This window comes from Podospora pseudocomata, chromosome 3, assembly GCF_035222375.1.
Source record: "Podospora pseudocomata strain CBS 415.72m chromosome 3, whole genome shotgun sequence".
NCBI classification, from domain to species: Eukaryota; Fungi; Ascomycota; class Sordariomycetes; order Sordariales; family Podosporaceae; genus Podospora; species Podospora pseudocomata.
This window is the reverse complement of record NC_085887.1, coordinates 3,585,938-3,597,320: the sequence shown is the minus strand read 5'-3', so window position 1 is coordinate 3,597,320 and position 11,383 is coordinate 3,585,938. Positions and strand designations below refer to the sequence as shown.

At 53.7% G+C, this 11,383-nt stretch overlaps 6 protein-coding genes across 6 annotated transcripts; 1 reads left to right on the top strand and 5 right to left on the bottom strand.

Moving 5' to 3' along the window:
- Window positions 1–857: 857 nt before the first annotated feature.
- Window positions 858–1,328, bottom strand: QC762_310160 (uncharacterized protein; the record flags this gene model as incomplete). Its single annotated transcript, XM_062889311.1, has 1 exon — window positions 858–1,328. The coding sequence occupies one exon, from the start codon at window positions 1,326–1,328 to the stop codon at window positions 858–860; it is 471 nt and encodes a 156-aa protein (XP_062745278.1).
- Window positions 1,329–1,609: 281 nt separating this feature from the next.
- PET9 (ADP/ATP carrier protein) lies at window positions 1,610–4,809 on the bottom strand. The gene is made up of 5 exons (XM_062889310.1): window positions 3,521–4,809; window positions 3,238–3,259; window positions 3,019–3,095; window positions 2,583–2,828; window positions 1,610–2,522 (listed from the first exon to the last, which is right to left on the bottom strand). The coding sequence occupies exons 1-5, from the start codon at window positions 3,554–3,556 to the stop codon at window positions 1,959–1,961; spliced, it is 945 nt and encodes a 314-aa protein (XP_062745277.1). The 5' UTR covers window positions 3,557–4,809; the 3' UTR covers window positions 1,610–1,958.
- A 449-nt stretch (window positions 4,810–5,258) lies between these two features.
- RPS25 (40S ribosomal protein S25) lies at window positions 5,259–5,975 on the bottom strand (the record flags this gene model as incomplete). Its single annotated transcript, XM_062889309.1, has 3 exons — window positions 5,259–5,525; window positions 5,580–5,789; window positions 5,918–5,975. The coding sequence occupies 3 exons, from the start codon at window positions 5,973–5,975 to the stop codon at window positions 5,500–5,502; spliced, it is 294 nt and encodes a 97-aa protein (XP_062745276.1). The 3' UTR covers window positions 5,259–5,499.
- Window positions 5,976–6,168: 193 nt separating this feature from the next.
- On the top strand, window positions 6,169–7,615 carry RPS5 (ribosomal protein S5). The gene is made up of 4 exons (XM_062889308.1): window positions 6,169–6,355; window positions 6,468–6,513; window positions 6,695–6,878; window positions 6,943–7,615. The coding sequence occupies exons 1-4, from the start codon at window positions 6,271–6,273 to the stop codon at window positions 7,258–7,260; spliced, it is 633 nt and encodes a 210-aa protein (XP_062745275.1). The 5' UTR covers window positions 6,169–6,270; the 3' UTR covers window positions 7,261–7,615.
- A 315-nt stretch (window positions 7,616–7,930) lies between these two features.
- On the bottom strand, window positions 7,931–9,273 carry QC762_310120 (uncharacterized protein; the record flags this gene model as incomplete). The annotated part of the gene is made up of 2 exons (XM_062889307.1): window positions 8,661–9,273; window positions 7,931–8,603 (listed from the first exon to the last, which is right to left on the bottom strand). Exons 1-2 carry the CDS (start codon window positions 8,942–8,944, stop codon window positions 7,931–7,933), a joined length of 957 nt encoding a protein of 318 aa, XP_062745274.1. The 5' UTR covers window positions 8,945–9,273.
- Window positions 9,274–9,677: 404 nt separating this feature from the next.
- On the bottom strand, window positions 9,678–11,314 carry QC762_310115 (uncharacterized protein; the record flags this gene model as incomplete). Its single annotated transcript, XM_062889306.1, has 2 exons — window positions 9,678–10,993; window positions 11,224–11,314. 2 exons carry the CDS (start codon window positions 11,312–11,314, stop codon window positions 9,678–9,680), a joined length of 1,407 nt encoding a protein of 468 aa, XP_062745273.1.
- Window positions 11,315–11,383: the final 69 nt, after the last annotated feature.

Genomic DNA, 11,383 nt, shown 5'->3' with positions numbered 1-11,383 from the left:
GCCTTCTCCCCCAAGCGCCTCGGCTCACACAGCAACATCTTCTGGTCGGCGCTTGCTGCTGGGTTTTTTATTTTCTCTCATCCATATCTTGGCTTTTCCCCTACGGAGTGCAGGTCCCGTAACAAGCACTCACCCTGTCGAAACATCCACGGCAAACGCAAGGAGGACCATTATTCGTAGCGTCGCTTTTGTTTCTCATTGATAGCTTTCCAAGATTCAACAGCCCGATCTACCAAAACATGCATACGCACCGACTTTTGGAGAAGCTGATGAGGGTGGTGGCGGATTCGCAGCATCTTCCTAACTCATCGTCCGAACTGACGCTTCGATTCATGTTCTCTTGTCTTTTTATGTCATGTGCCAACACCAGAGTCATGTCTAAAGACTTGTTTGTATTAGAAGGCCTTCCTAGAGGAGGACTCCATCAATCCCCTCAAAGTAGACTTAGTCCGACTCCATCTGCCTTTTCCTAGACGCCTTGTATTCTATTCCATCCCACGCCCCCAACCCCAGAAAAGCAGGAACAACAAAGCACGGGGCCAAGAAACACCCTCCTGCATCGGTACTGGCCCGGCTTAAACAACGAACCTGTTCCGTTGGGTCTCCTGGCCGGCATCTGAAAGATGATCGGCCGGATGTTGCGTGCTGGTAAACCCCCTCTCTTCCTTTCCATAACACTATCCGCTACCCATCCGCCATAAACCAACTCAACGGCGGCCATCCACCCTGCCTTTGCCCTGAAGATGCCATATAAATAGCCTCACAACCAAAGCCCCACTGTCCATTCAGCCTTGTCGTCGGTGACTACCGTCCTGGCTCTTGCCCATATGCTGACTGTCCCCAACTCCTCCATAACCTCAAAGATCCAAAACCAACTGCGCCGCCACCTTCTCCAAATCTTCCACCTCCAAAAAAACCCCCTTCCTCTCCGCAGCCGCTCGCGCGATCGCCTCCCTCACAAAAACATCCATATACCCCGACAGAGCATTGTTAGCGTCCTTGGTGATCTTGGTTTCCTTGTGCTCAAACAGCTCGTGAACGATCTTTGAGAGTAGCTCAGGCGGGATCGACTCCCTCTCGTCGTCTTCGTCGTCTTCGTCGTCTTCGTCTTCTTCCTCCTCCTCCACTTCTGGCTGGGTTCGTCGTCTGCCAGAGTCGTTCTCTTCGTCGGAGAGTGTGGCTTTTCTCTTCTTGTTGGCACCAGTAGTGGTATTGGCTGTTGCGCGTTTACTCGAGTTGGCTGCCGTTTTTGTAGCAGCGCTGGACTTGTTAACGCTCCCGGCTGGTTGACCGCGGCCGCCCGCACCAGTAGACTGTTTTGGTGGCATGCTGATATACCTAGCAAGTCGAATAGTTGTTCTGCTAAGACTTTAGATGAAAGGTGATTTCGACGTTAGGTAGGAATCTGGGGCGGTTGAGGTTCGTTGAATTAATTGAACAAGGTTGGAGTTGAAAGATTGAAATTGGAAAGCGTGACGCGACTGGCCAATTACGTAACGTGACCGTTTGTCAGGCGAAGCATCACCATTCTGGTCTTCCATCCATATCACCGGCAACCTTGGTGTTGATATATGGAAGGAGGTATCTTTTACAAAATGACATCTCAAGTAGTAGGCAAGGACGAGAAAAATCACTCTAAACCGCAAATTCAGTACTGTCAAGGATCTATGATTCGCATGCAACCAAAGGAAATAGCCAGGAGTGGCAAAGCAATGCCATCGTGACGAGGAATACACCAGGAATGGCTGAAAGAGTATAAATTACAGCGAGTAACCCTCGGCCCATCCGCGTCCCATAACGCCAGACATGCCCAATTTTAACCCGCAAGTGTTTTTCCACCGTCCCAGCACGTCCATGCGGCCACGAACGGATCCACCCTGTCTACCCATCTCTTCTTCCCCAAAACCGCCACCATCCTTCCCCTGTCATTGTTGTGTTTGTACAATGGCTAAGTGCATTTAGCCGGAACCACCCTTGAAGGCCTTGCCGAACATGAGGACCTGGAGCTGGTCATAGATGGACAAGACACCAGCACCGGCGACACCACGGAGGATGTTGGCACCGGCACCCTTGAAGAGAGACTTGACACCCTCCTTGCGGACGATCTGCTGGAAGGCATCGAAAGAGGACTTGTACTTGACAGCCTCACCGGAGGTCATCATCATGCGACGACGGACGGTATCAAGGGGGTAAGAGGCGATACCGGCACCGGTGGTGACGCACCAACCAAGGGCGAAAGAGGCAAGGAAGTTGTTCTGGAGGTCACCGACAAGGAGGACGGGCTTGATGGAGTCGTACATGCCGAAGTAGAGACCACGGTAGACGACAATACCGGCAACGGAAGGACCGAAGCCACGGTAGAGACCGCGGATGCCGTCAGCGGCGAGAGTCTTTCTGTAGACGTCGATGAGACCGTTGAACTGACGGGCACCGCCACCCTTGGCAGACTTGGAGTCGTTGGCCAGACGGGTACGGGCGTAGTCAAGGGAGTAGACGAAGAGGAGGGAAGTGGCACCAGCGGCCTAGAGATATCAATGTTAGCACAGGCCTCAGGCGAACAGCAGATCTAGAGCAAAACTTACACCACCGGAGGCAAGGTTACCAGCCATCCACTTGGCGTAGCCATCCTTGTCCTTCTTGTAGCCGAACATCTTCTTGAACTTGTCACGGAAAGCGAAGTTCAAGGCCTGGGTGGGGAAGTAACGGATGACGTTGGCAGTGTTGCCACGCCAGAGGGACATGACACCCTCGTCGGCGGTGACGCGCTTGAAGCAGTCGGTGATACCAGCATAGCGGCGGTCGAGGCGGCCGGCCTTGATCATCTCATCCTGGAGGGTTGTTAGTGATCTGTCAGAAATGTGTGGTTGCGGGACCTGCCGCTCTCCAGGGAGGGCTGTAGCTGCTGGCACGTGACAGCGGAGATCAGATTGATCCACCGTAGCATATGCAGCAGTTCCAGCCGCCCCGCCCACAAGAGAGCAGTCAGGGAGGGCAGATGTGTGCCCGGTAACAACTTACCTGGTTCTGAACGAGAAGCTTGATGCGCTCGATGGGAGCAGCAGCGGTCTTCGAGACGGCGGCGGAGACACCACCCACTGTTGAATGTTGTCAGCATGCTGTTGTGAATTGCGAGGCCCAACCAACTGCGGCGCAGCGAGGGACACCCAGCATTCTCAAGGAAAAGAGAAAGCGAATGTGAATGTGTTCGTCCGGTCGTTGATTTCGGGTTCTACGTACTCAAGAAGTCCACCACGAAGGGCTATTGCAAAACATGTTAGTTAAACTGCGCACAATTCTGATATCGTCCGTTTGGAGGGGTAACCGCTACAGCCGGTGCCCAACAGCATTCGTGAGGATGCCATCATGAAGGCCATCATCCAAGAGACCATTGTTCCGAGTCGTCGTGGTCAATTGGTGATGGCAGTCATGACGACAGGGCTCCGAGAGGTTTCGTGGGCGCCGGCGTGGACGGATCCGAGGGAATTAACGGAGATGACGGCGGTAGAGAGGTTGAACTTACGGGCATGCCCAAAACGTGAGGCTTAGCGTCAGACATTTTGAAGATTTCTGATCAAGTCGGCCTCGATTAGAAAAGAATGAGTGGAGAGATCTCTGCGGTGAGAGATTGGAAACGGGAAGAGATGGGGAGGTCGCGAGAATTAAATTCTGCGGACGAGAGGGTTTGGGGGGGGAGAGGGAAAAAAATTCGACAAGTGGGCCTTGGAAGAGACCAGCTTTTGAGCTTTGCGAGTCTTCCCGGCGCCCCTTGTCAGTGCGGGCACGGGCCATCGCCAGCCATCCACTGCCTTTCTGCTCCATTTCCAGCCTTATCACTGGCCGGCACAGTAGCGCTAACAGCAACGCAGTTGCCGGTTAAGCCCGAGGCTCCAGTCTTTTTCTTTCTCTGGTAGTGAGCGGCCGAAGGGGAGCCATTTTTCTGTGGCAGGATTTTGCCTGGAATTGCATCAACGGCCGCCCGGGGTGCGTTGTGTGTGGGCTTCCTTCCAGCTTCTCACATGCAGCAGCTGTCACCGCAAGTCCAGCCCGCCGCCTTCAAAGTGTAAACTTTCATGACCGATTCTCAACCGAAGTTTCAAGCCCCCCTCTCCCCCTTGAAAAGTGCAAAGTGCTTTATCGCCGGGCCGGGTTTCGATCATGGTTAAAAATTCACAAGGATTGCTGCCAACTCTTCTAGCCCCGTTCGGCTGTAAAGGTTCCACGAGGCTAATAAAAAGTTTCCGATCAACGCTGCCGACAGCAACCAATCGGCCGGATCCAATTGCTATGTCTGTTCGAATTGGAGTTGGGAAAGGACCCTGAAGAACTGACAAGTTGACAAGTTATAAGCAAGGTGAACCCTCGATTTTGATATCCAGATGGCATCATCCTCCCATGTCTTGACCTCCCGGTCTGTCGGCATCCCACACTTTCCCCAGGCTTCCCGGCCTTGGCAGCATCAAGATACCAGTGGCAAGAGTCAAACGGCACTTGCCGGACAGGGCAACGATCCTCAGCTTTTCTTTTGAGATACGGAGACATGGAAAGGCATCACGATTCTGAGATGCGGAAAATCCCTGAGGTTGTGGTGGATTTTGGTTGTTATTTGTGCCTTCCAACGTCTGTTTGGGTGGACGAATAGATAATGTTGTGGTTCTTTGCCAACTCATCTCAGGGCCGAGACCTCCAACCTCCGGAATAATCCGGTGTCTTGGAACCAGCAGCTGCATGAATATTACCCAACTGCCTTATTGATATACTGGCGATAATTACGGCATGACGGGCTTGCTTGGAGATCTACATGTTGGACTGAGATAAGATTTCCAACAAACAGCTTGCTCGAACAACCCTCGAACAATCGAAGAAGACCAGGACAAAGAGAGGCTCGGCGCGGCAAAGAGTCAGCAGCAATATATCATATGGACTGGAGAAGGCATCGACACACTCCACCGACACACTTTGCATATCTTTTCCTCGTCGTCGACACCTCAATGGCCAGTCTATTGCACTTAACGCGTGGTCGCGTAGTCTTCAAGTGATGTCATCAACTCGGGGGCTTCTCGGCCAGCACGAGCACAAGCACACGAAGAGGCACTGGCACCATTGGATTGGGAATCAGTCTCGATTTTTGTCTTGAGCTGCATGGTTCCTGCGCCCTCCGCGGCATACATCACATTCTGCTTCCAATCCCAAAGAAAGTTCTCGTCACGTCATCAGTTTTTGGGCATGCTGACTTTATTGTGTGGTATCACATCTCCATGCTCCGGGCTGCCGGGCGGAGCGGCGTTTTCTGTTCGTATCTTGATGCAATTCCGATCTAAGGAATCCTGGAGCGCTTCCGATCCCTATGCTACACCGTGCTGAAAAAAAGAACCCCTTTCCCAGTGATGTAGCCGTAAATAACCCGATGAAACCGTAAACCCCAAGCGAACCGCCGTTAACAAAAGTCGTTATTTGTCCTGCCCGTCAGGTCCGTTGAAATGAAGTCTTTGGTGGGAATATTTACTCGGCGGCGGTAACGGCGCGAGCTAGAGCGTGTCAGCACAATTCCGCTACTGTCGCGAACCATCAACCAAACATACTGTAGATCTTCATCTTGCTGTGGCTGACGACCTGCTTGATCTGGCCCTTCTCCTCCAAGTCGGCAAGGCACCTCCGGGCGAGGGAGCCGTTGATCTTGAGTCTGTCGACGAGGGTGGCGACAGTCACGAGGCGGTAGGACTGGACATCCTTATAGAGCTTGTCGGAAGTGGTCTTGTCGAGGATGACGGCGTGCTGGGCCTTGTCCTTGACTGTTGTTTTTGCCAAAGGTTAGCCATCTGCGTCTGCGTCTGCGTCTGCGACCGTGCCTATCGCCATCGCCCCAACCCCAATTACAGAGGCATCAGGGCATCAAATTTTCGACATGAATGAAGCTTACCCTTTCCCTTGGACCACTTCTTCTTCTGCTTCTTCGCACCAGTTGCCGCGGGAGCCATTTTGGATGTCTGTTCTGGTGTTTTGGTGAACGGGTCAGAGGTCGAGGTCCAGCGGTCGCAATGTCAAAGGCGGGGAGTTTTTTCTGACAGAGGTTCGCTGCTCTCTGGCAAAGCTTAGGTCAACCGAGCCCTAAGGTGAATGCGGCCCCGTGAGTGGCTGGTGGGCCGCCCTGACCACCTCAAGCGGGGCCACCAAAAAATTCACGACTCCCGAACTCAGAAGACTTGCTGTGCAGCCCGCCCCAACGCCAACTTCGATCAATCCATCCACCACGACAGCCAACCACCAGCAATCATGTCTGACGCCGGCGTTGAAGTTCAGGCCTACGAGGTCCTCCCCAAGGAGGTTGCCGCTGAGGTTGGCAGCATCAAGCTCTTCAGTACGTTATTTTGCCCCATGCAGCAGACCCCCCATTTCGACTGCGGGACGACTTCAACAACCGACAAAACTCGAAGATGGGGAACTCAGACGCTGACTGGTGTCAATTACAGACCGCTGGAGCTACGATGATGTCGAGATCCGGGATATCTCCTTGACGTAAGAGCCCTCTACCTTGGTCGCAAGATCAGAACCCGAGCAGGAAGCCCGATTGCGAAGTTACGCGCGCCGATCGAACCACCGAAAGATATTCGAGATTCGGAACGCAGGCTTCACATGGTGGCTCTTGCTCTCTCTCTGGCTGGGGAATTGGAGGCTAACGGGACTTTGTGTGCTTCAGCGACTACATCCAGATCCGGGCTCCTGTCTACCTCCCTCACTCTGCTGGTCGCTATGCCGCCAAGCGTTTCCGCAAGGCCAACTGCCCTATCATTGAGCGTCTCACCAACTCCCTCATGATGCACGGCCGCAACAACGGCAAGAAGATGATGGCCGTCCGCATCGTCGCCCATGCCTTCGAGATCGTGAGCATCACCGAGCACCCAAGGAAGTTGGAGGATCTGAGAGAACTGACACCATCACGCACAGATCCACCTGATGACCGACCAGAACCCCATCCAGATTGCCGTTGACGCCATTGTCAACTGCGGTCCCCGCGAAGACAGCACCCGTATCGGCTCGGCTGGTACCGTCCGCAGACAGGCCGTCGATGTCTCTCCCCTCCGCCGCGTCAACCAGGCCATCTCTCTCCTCACCACTGGTGCCCGCGAGGCCTCTTTCCGCAACGTCAAGTCGATTGCTGAGTGCCTTGCTGAGGAGCTCATCAACGCCGCCAAGGGTTCCAGCAACTCTTATGCCATCAAGAAGAAGGACGAGTTGGAGCGTGTCGCCAAGAGCAACCGGTAAATGGTGTCTCTGGTGGAAGGCATGTGGTTCGGCGTGGAACGGATTTTACGACTTGTTTTGCAGGGATGTATTTGCCCATTACGGTCTGGGATGGCTGCACGGCACTCTTGTTAAACAGGCACAAATAGGGGTCTCTCATAAAAAGGGAGCAAATCGTCAATTTCCGAAAGGCGTCATCGGTGTCAAAAATACCATGCCACATGTGCACATGTCTTTTCTTGTGTGTGTGGCCTCCTCTACATCTCTTTGTATTTTTCTGTCTTTTTTTACCATAGAGATGGGGGGCTATAATCTGTGTCTCAGTGATTGGAGACCGTTTCCCATAAATCTACGAAGTAAAAAGCAAAGAACCTCCAGTGCCCCGATGCTCCAACGCTTGCTATCATACACATTGCAAAGACGACCTCGATCTCAGACAGACGAACAGAGAGGTGCTTGATAAATGACCCATTTGCCAGGGTATTATCATAAGCCAGCCGAGCCAGCAGATGCTTTTCCTTGTCCTCTTGCTCCCAAAAAAACGCCATAGCCATGAAGAGTTTCTCTGTTTTGGAATAAAAGCATGCCTGGCCAGCAGAATACAGGGAAAAGGCATCAAGCCTGGACGAGAGACACTTGTACTCGCCATTCCAAAAGAGCAATAAAAACCACACCAGTCCTCCATCTCAGCTCAGGCAACAGTATGACCCCCCTTGCCAACCGGAACCCTCAACCACATGCCCACATGCGGGATCCCCTCCTCCCACCACTTTCCCATCTTCTCGTCCACCTTGAACCCATACCTCTCCCAGACCTTGACCGCCTCCTCCTGCGCATGAATGCAAAACAGGCCCCGCCACTTAGGCAGCTGGCCCGTCACGTCCATGCCCAGTCTGTCAAAGCCCAACACGGAAGGGCTAGGGTTGAAGATGGTGTAATTCGTCTGCATCCAGGTAACTGCGGCGCGCACAAGCTGGCCCGCGATTCCCTTGTTACGGTACTCCTTGAGGACAGCCAGACGACCGAGCTTCACGTACGGCTCCTGACCGTTGTGGAAGGTGGTGGGGAAGTCGCGGATATAGAGGGAGTTGCGACGGTTGCCTCCTTGGATCTCCTGGGGCTGGAGGGCCTGGACCGTCTCGCTGCTTCTAGGGCGGACGGGGTCGCCGACGTTGGTGAGGAGGCCGTTTAAGTAGATGCCGCCGTTGCGGGGGTGGGCTGAGTGGGGAAAGGGGACTAGGCGGAGGGTGCCGATGGGGAGGGAGGTGGTCCTGGTGACACGGGGGCGGACGAGCCTGCCGGTTCGGGGGTCTAGGATGGCTGGGAGGATGGTGGTGAGGACAGAAGCGTAGATTACCCAGTGGCTTTTAAAGCAGGGTGTTAGTTATGAATTCAAAAAGGGTAAACGGGGGAGACGGTACCAGCTACGGTGGTCGTCACTGTCGAATTCGTTCTCCAAGGCAACGCCCTGTTCTTCGACGTAGACCTTCTCTCTGACGCTCATGGCATCGAGGAAAGCCTTGGGGATGTTGCCTGGCTGGTCTTCGTGGGTCTTGTGCCGGTTGTAGTTCCAGAGCTGGCCTTGAGGCTTGATGAAAGAGATAAAGGGAGTGGGAGGGGCCGGCTCTCTTGGAGGGCGGTCGGTTTGAGGCTCCCGGGGAGTGAATGAGCTGAAAGAGCTCGTGTCCATGGTCACTCTTGTCATGATGTTTGAGCTGGTTGTTCAAAGTAAAGGTGGCGAGTGAGTTGTAGGAACTGGCTTTGAAAAGGGAAGAGACGAAGGGCACACAGTTGTTGAATGAGTGACAGCTGAAACTGGCCGTTCTGTTGAGGGAGTGTGGTGACTAACAACCTCACACGGCCAACAGCACAATGACTGGGACGATGTCAAGATGAAGTCTGCCCGGCTACCCCTCTCGTGTGTCGCTTGGAGGGTTTAGACCTGAAAGATGATGAGGGTGAGAAAATTTAAAGGAAGATGGAGAGCTTATCTGACTCACTATTGCAGGGAAAGTCGAGAGGGGTGAGTTGGTGTTGGCATGGTTCTTTCCTGCTGGACTCCGTGCTCCGTACCTTCCCAAAGCCGCATTTTCGGCGTGCACGGACCACAATTTCGGAAAGCACGGACCAATTTTCGGCACAGTGTGAATAGCGAGAGGGTGGCTTCCGGCTGCGAGCACCGGATTGGCCGGAATAGTGGAGTCACGTTCCGGGAGGGTGATGGAAGCACGTTCCCTCTGATGATGGTTGCCTGGCAGAATCACGCGATTGTTTGCAGATGTCCTTATTGGAAACTCAAGATTACCCAATGCCTCAACCGAGGCCGATGTCGCAATGCTCACAGTTCAGATGGCCACAAATATCTGATCACTCCCGGGGAGGGGCCGATCAAAAGACTTTGAAGATTTGTTTGTTTGCCTTCTGGCGGTATCAATGCTCTAATGTTGACCGTACATGGAGTGAAAGTACTTATTGTACCATGCAAAAGACTTGTAATCTGGCTCTCCAGCATTTGCCTTGTTGCCCTCTTCCTCCTTCTTGATGTTGTCATGCTCGTTGGAGCCTGGCAGTTCCGCAAGGATTGTGTAGTCAGGGAACGCCCCGGGAATGAATGGACTAGCTGTCTTTGAGGGCACATCATCTGATCTCACTGCCGTTGTTGCTGGCAGTTCAACAGCAGCTGTCGTTGGCGATGTCACCTCCAGATTCAACCTCCCAAACCCCGACACCAACGCCGACAATTTCCTCTCCTTCTCCGCCTTCTCCCTTATGTTCTCATGCATCTGCCTCGCCCACTGAGCCGACAACTTTGCCTCCCACCTCTCCTCCCCTTTTCCAAGCCCATCCATCCCGGCCTTCTCTTGCCCATCCATCTCCGCCTTTCCTTCCATCTGCCCCTGCTCTCTCTGCAGAGCAAGCACAGCCTCATCAACCCCTCTCCCCAATGGATGCCGTCTAATCAACTCGACATCCCCCCCCTCAAACACCCTCCCCGTAACCGGATTCTTAAACTCCCCCTTTCCCCTCACAATCTCCCCAACCAATTCCTCCACATCCCAAGCAAACCCATCACTCGTAGCCAAAAACCTTTCTCTCGGTATCTCTCCCACCCCCACCCCAGATTTGAACGTTGTCGAATTAACATACCCAGCCTCAGCAGAAACAGAAAACTCGTGATCAAGATGCATAGCGACATCGGCCCAGAATTGTTCGTATGTCTCCCCTTCTGGCATTGCAGATCGGAGCAAGTCCATTCGATCCCTGGCTTCTTGCTCGGCGTCGGGGGAGTCACCTTTGGCAGAGGGGCGCAGGTCGTCGATTGCTGTGCCGATTGCAGCAAAGTAGTCGTTTTTGGAGAGGCAGGCTTGGATTTCTCGGGAGAGAGCTCTGATGGGGCGGGGGGGTTTGGGGGTTTCCTCATGTTGGGAAGGGACTGGTGGGGTGAGGGCGGAGGAGAGCTTCCCGTGAAGTAGGGCTTGGAGGAATGCGGTTATGTCTAGGTTGGTTGAGGTTTCTGAAAGGCGGACGACGGGAAGGGTTTGCTGGAGGGCGAGGATTTCTCCTAGCAAAAGACTTGCTTGGGTGGTGAGGTCTGCGTGGAGGGTTGAAAATTGCTGCGAGAGGGAGGTGAATTGTTCTGGGGTTACTGTTTGCGGTCGGGGGTTCTGGGGAGGGAGGAAGCGCTGGGGAAGACCGCCGGGGGACCAGGATGAGTGGGATTGGAGAGAGGTGTGACGGGAGAGGTCGGTGTTGGCTGATGAGGGTGTTGGTTGGGGTAGTGTTTGGTTGGAGCGACGCGCGCTGCGCTGCGTGAAGAGGGAGGCCATTTTGTGTTATTATGTTGTTTCGATAAATGATGTGGACAGGTGAAGAAGACAAACATGAAGATGAAAAATCATGAAGAGAGGGGGGGCAGCCTCATGTACACCTATGCAGCAGCTCGTTAGTGCGCGCCACATTGGATCAGGCTGTCAGTCTGCCTACCTGGGGTGTAAGTGTCTGCCAAGGGAAGCTGAACTGCTAACTCAGCTGTCCCGACTGAGCGGTTACAGAGGCGCTTCTCAATAGAGTCCATGTCACAGGTATCATGTGTGCTTGTGTCTGGTGTGTGGTTCGAAGAAAGTCTTCTATTTCAGTATAGGTG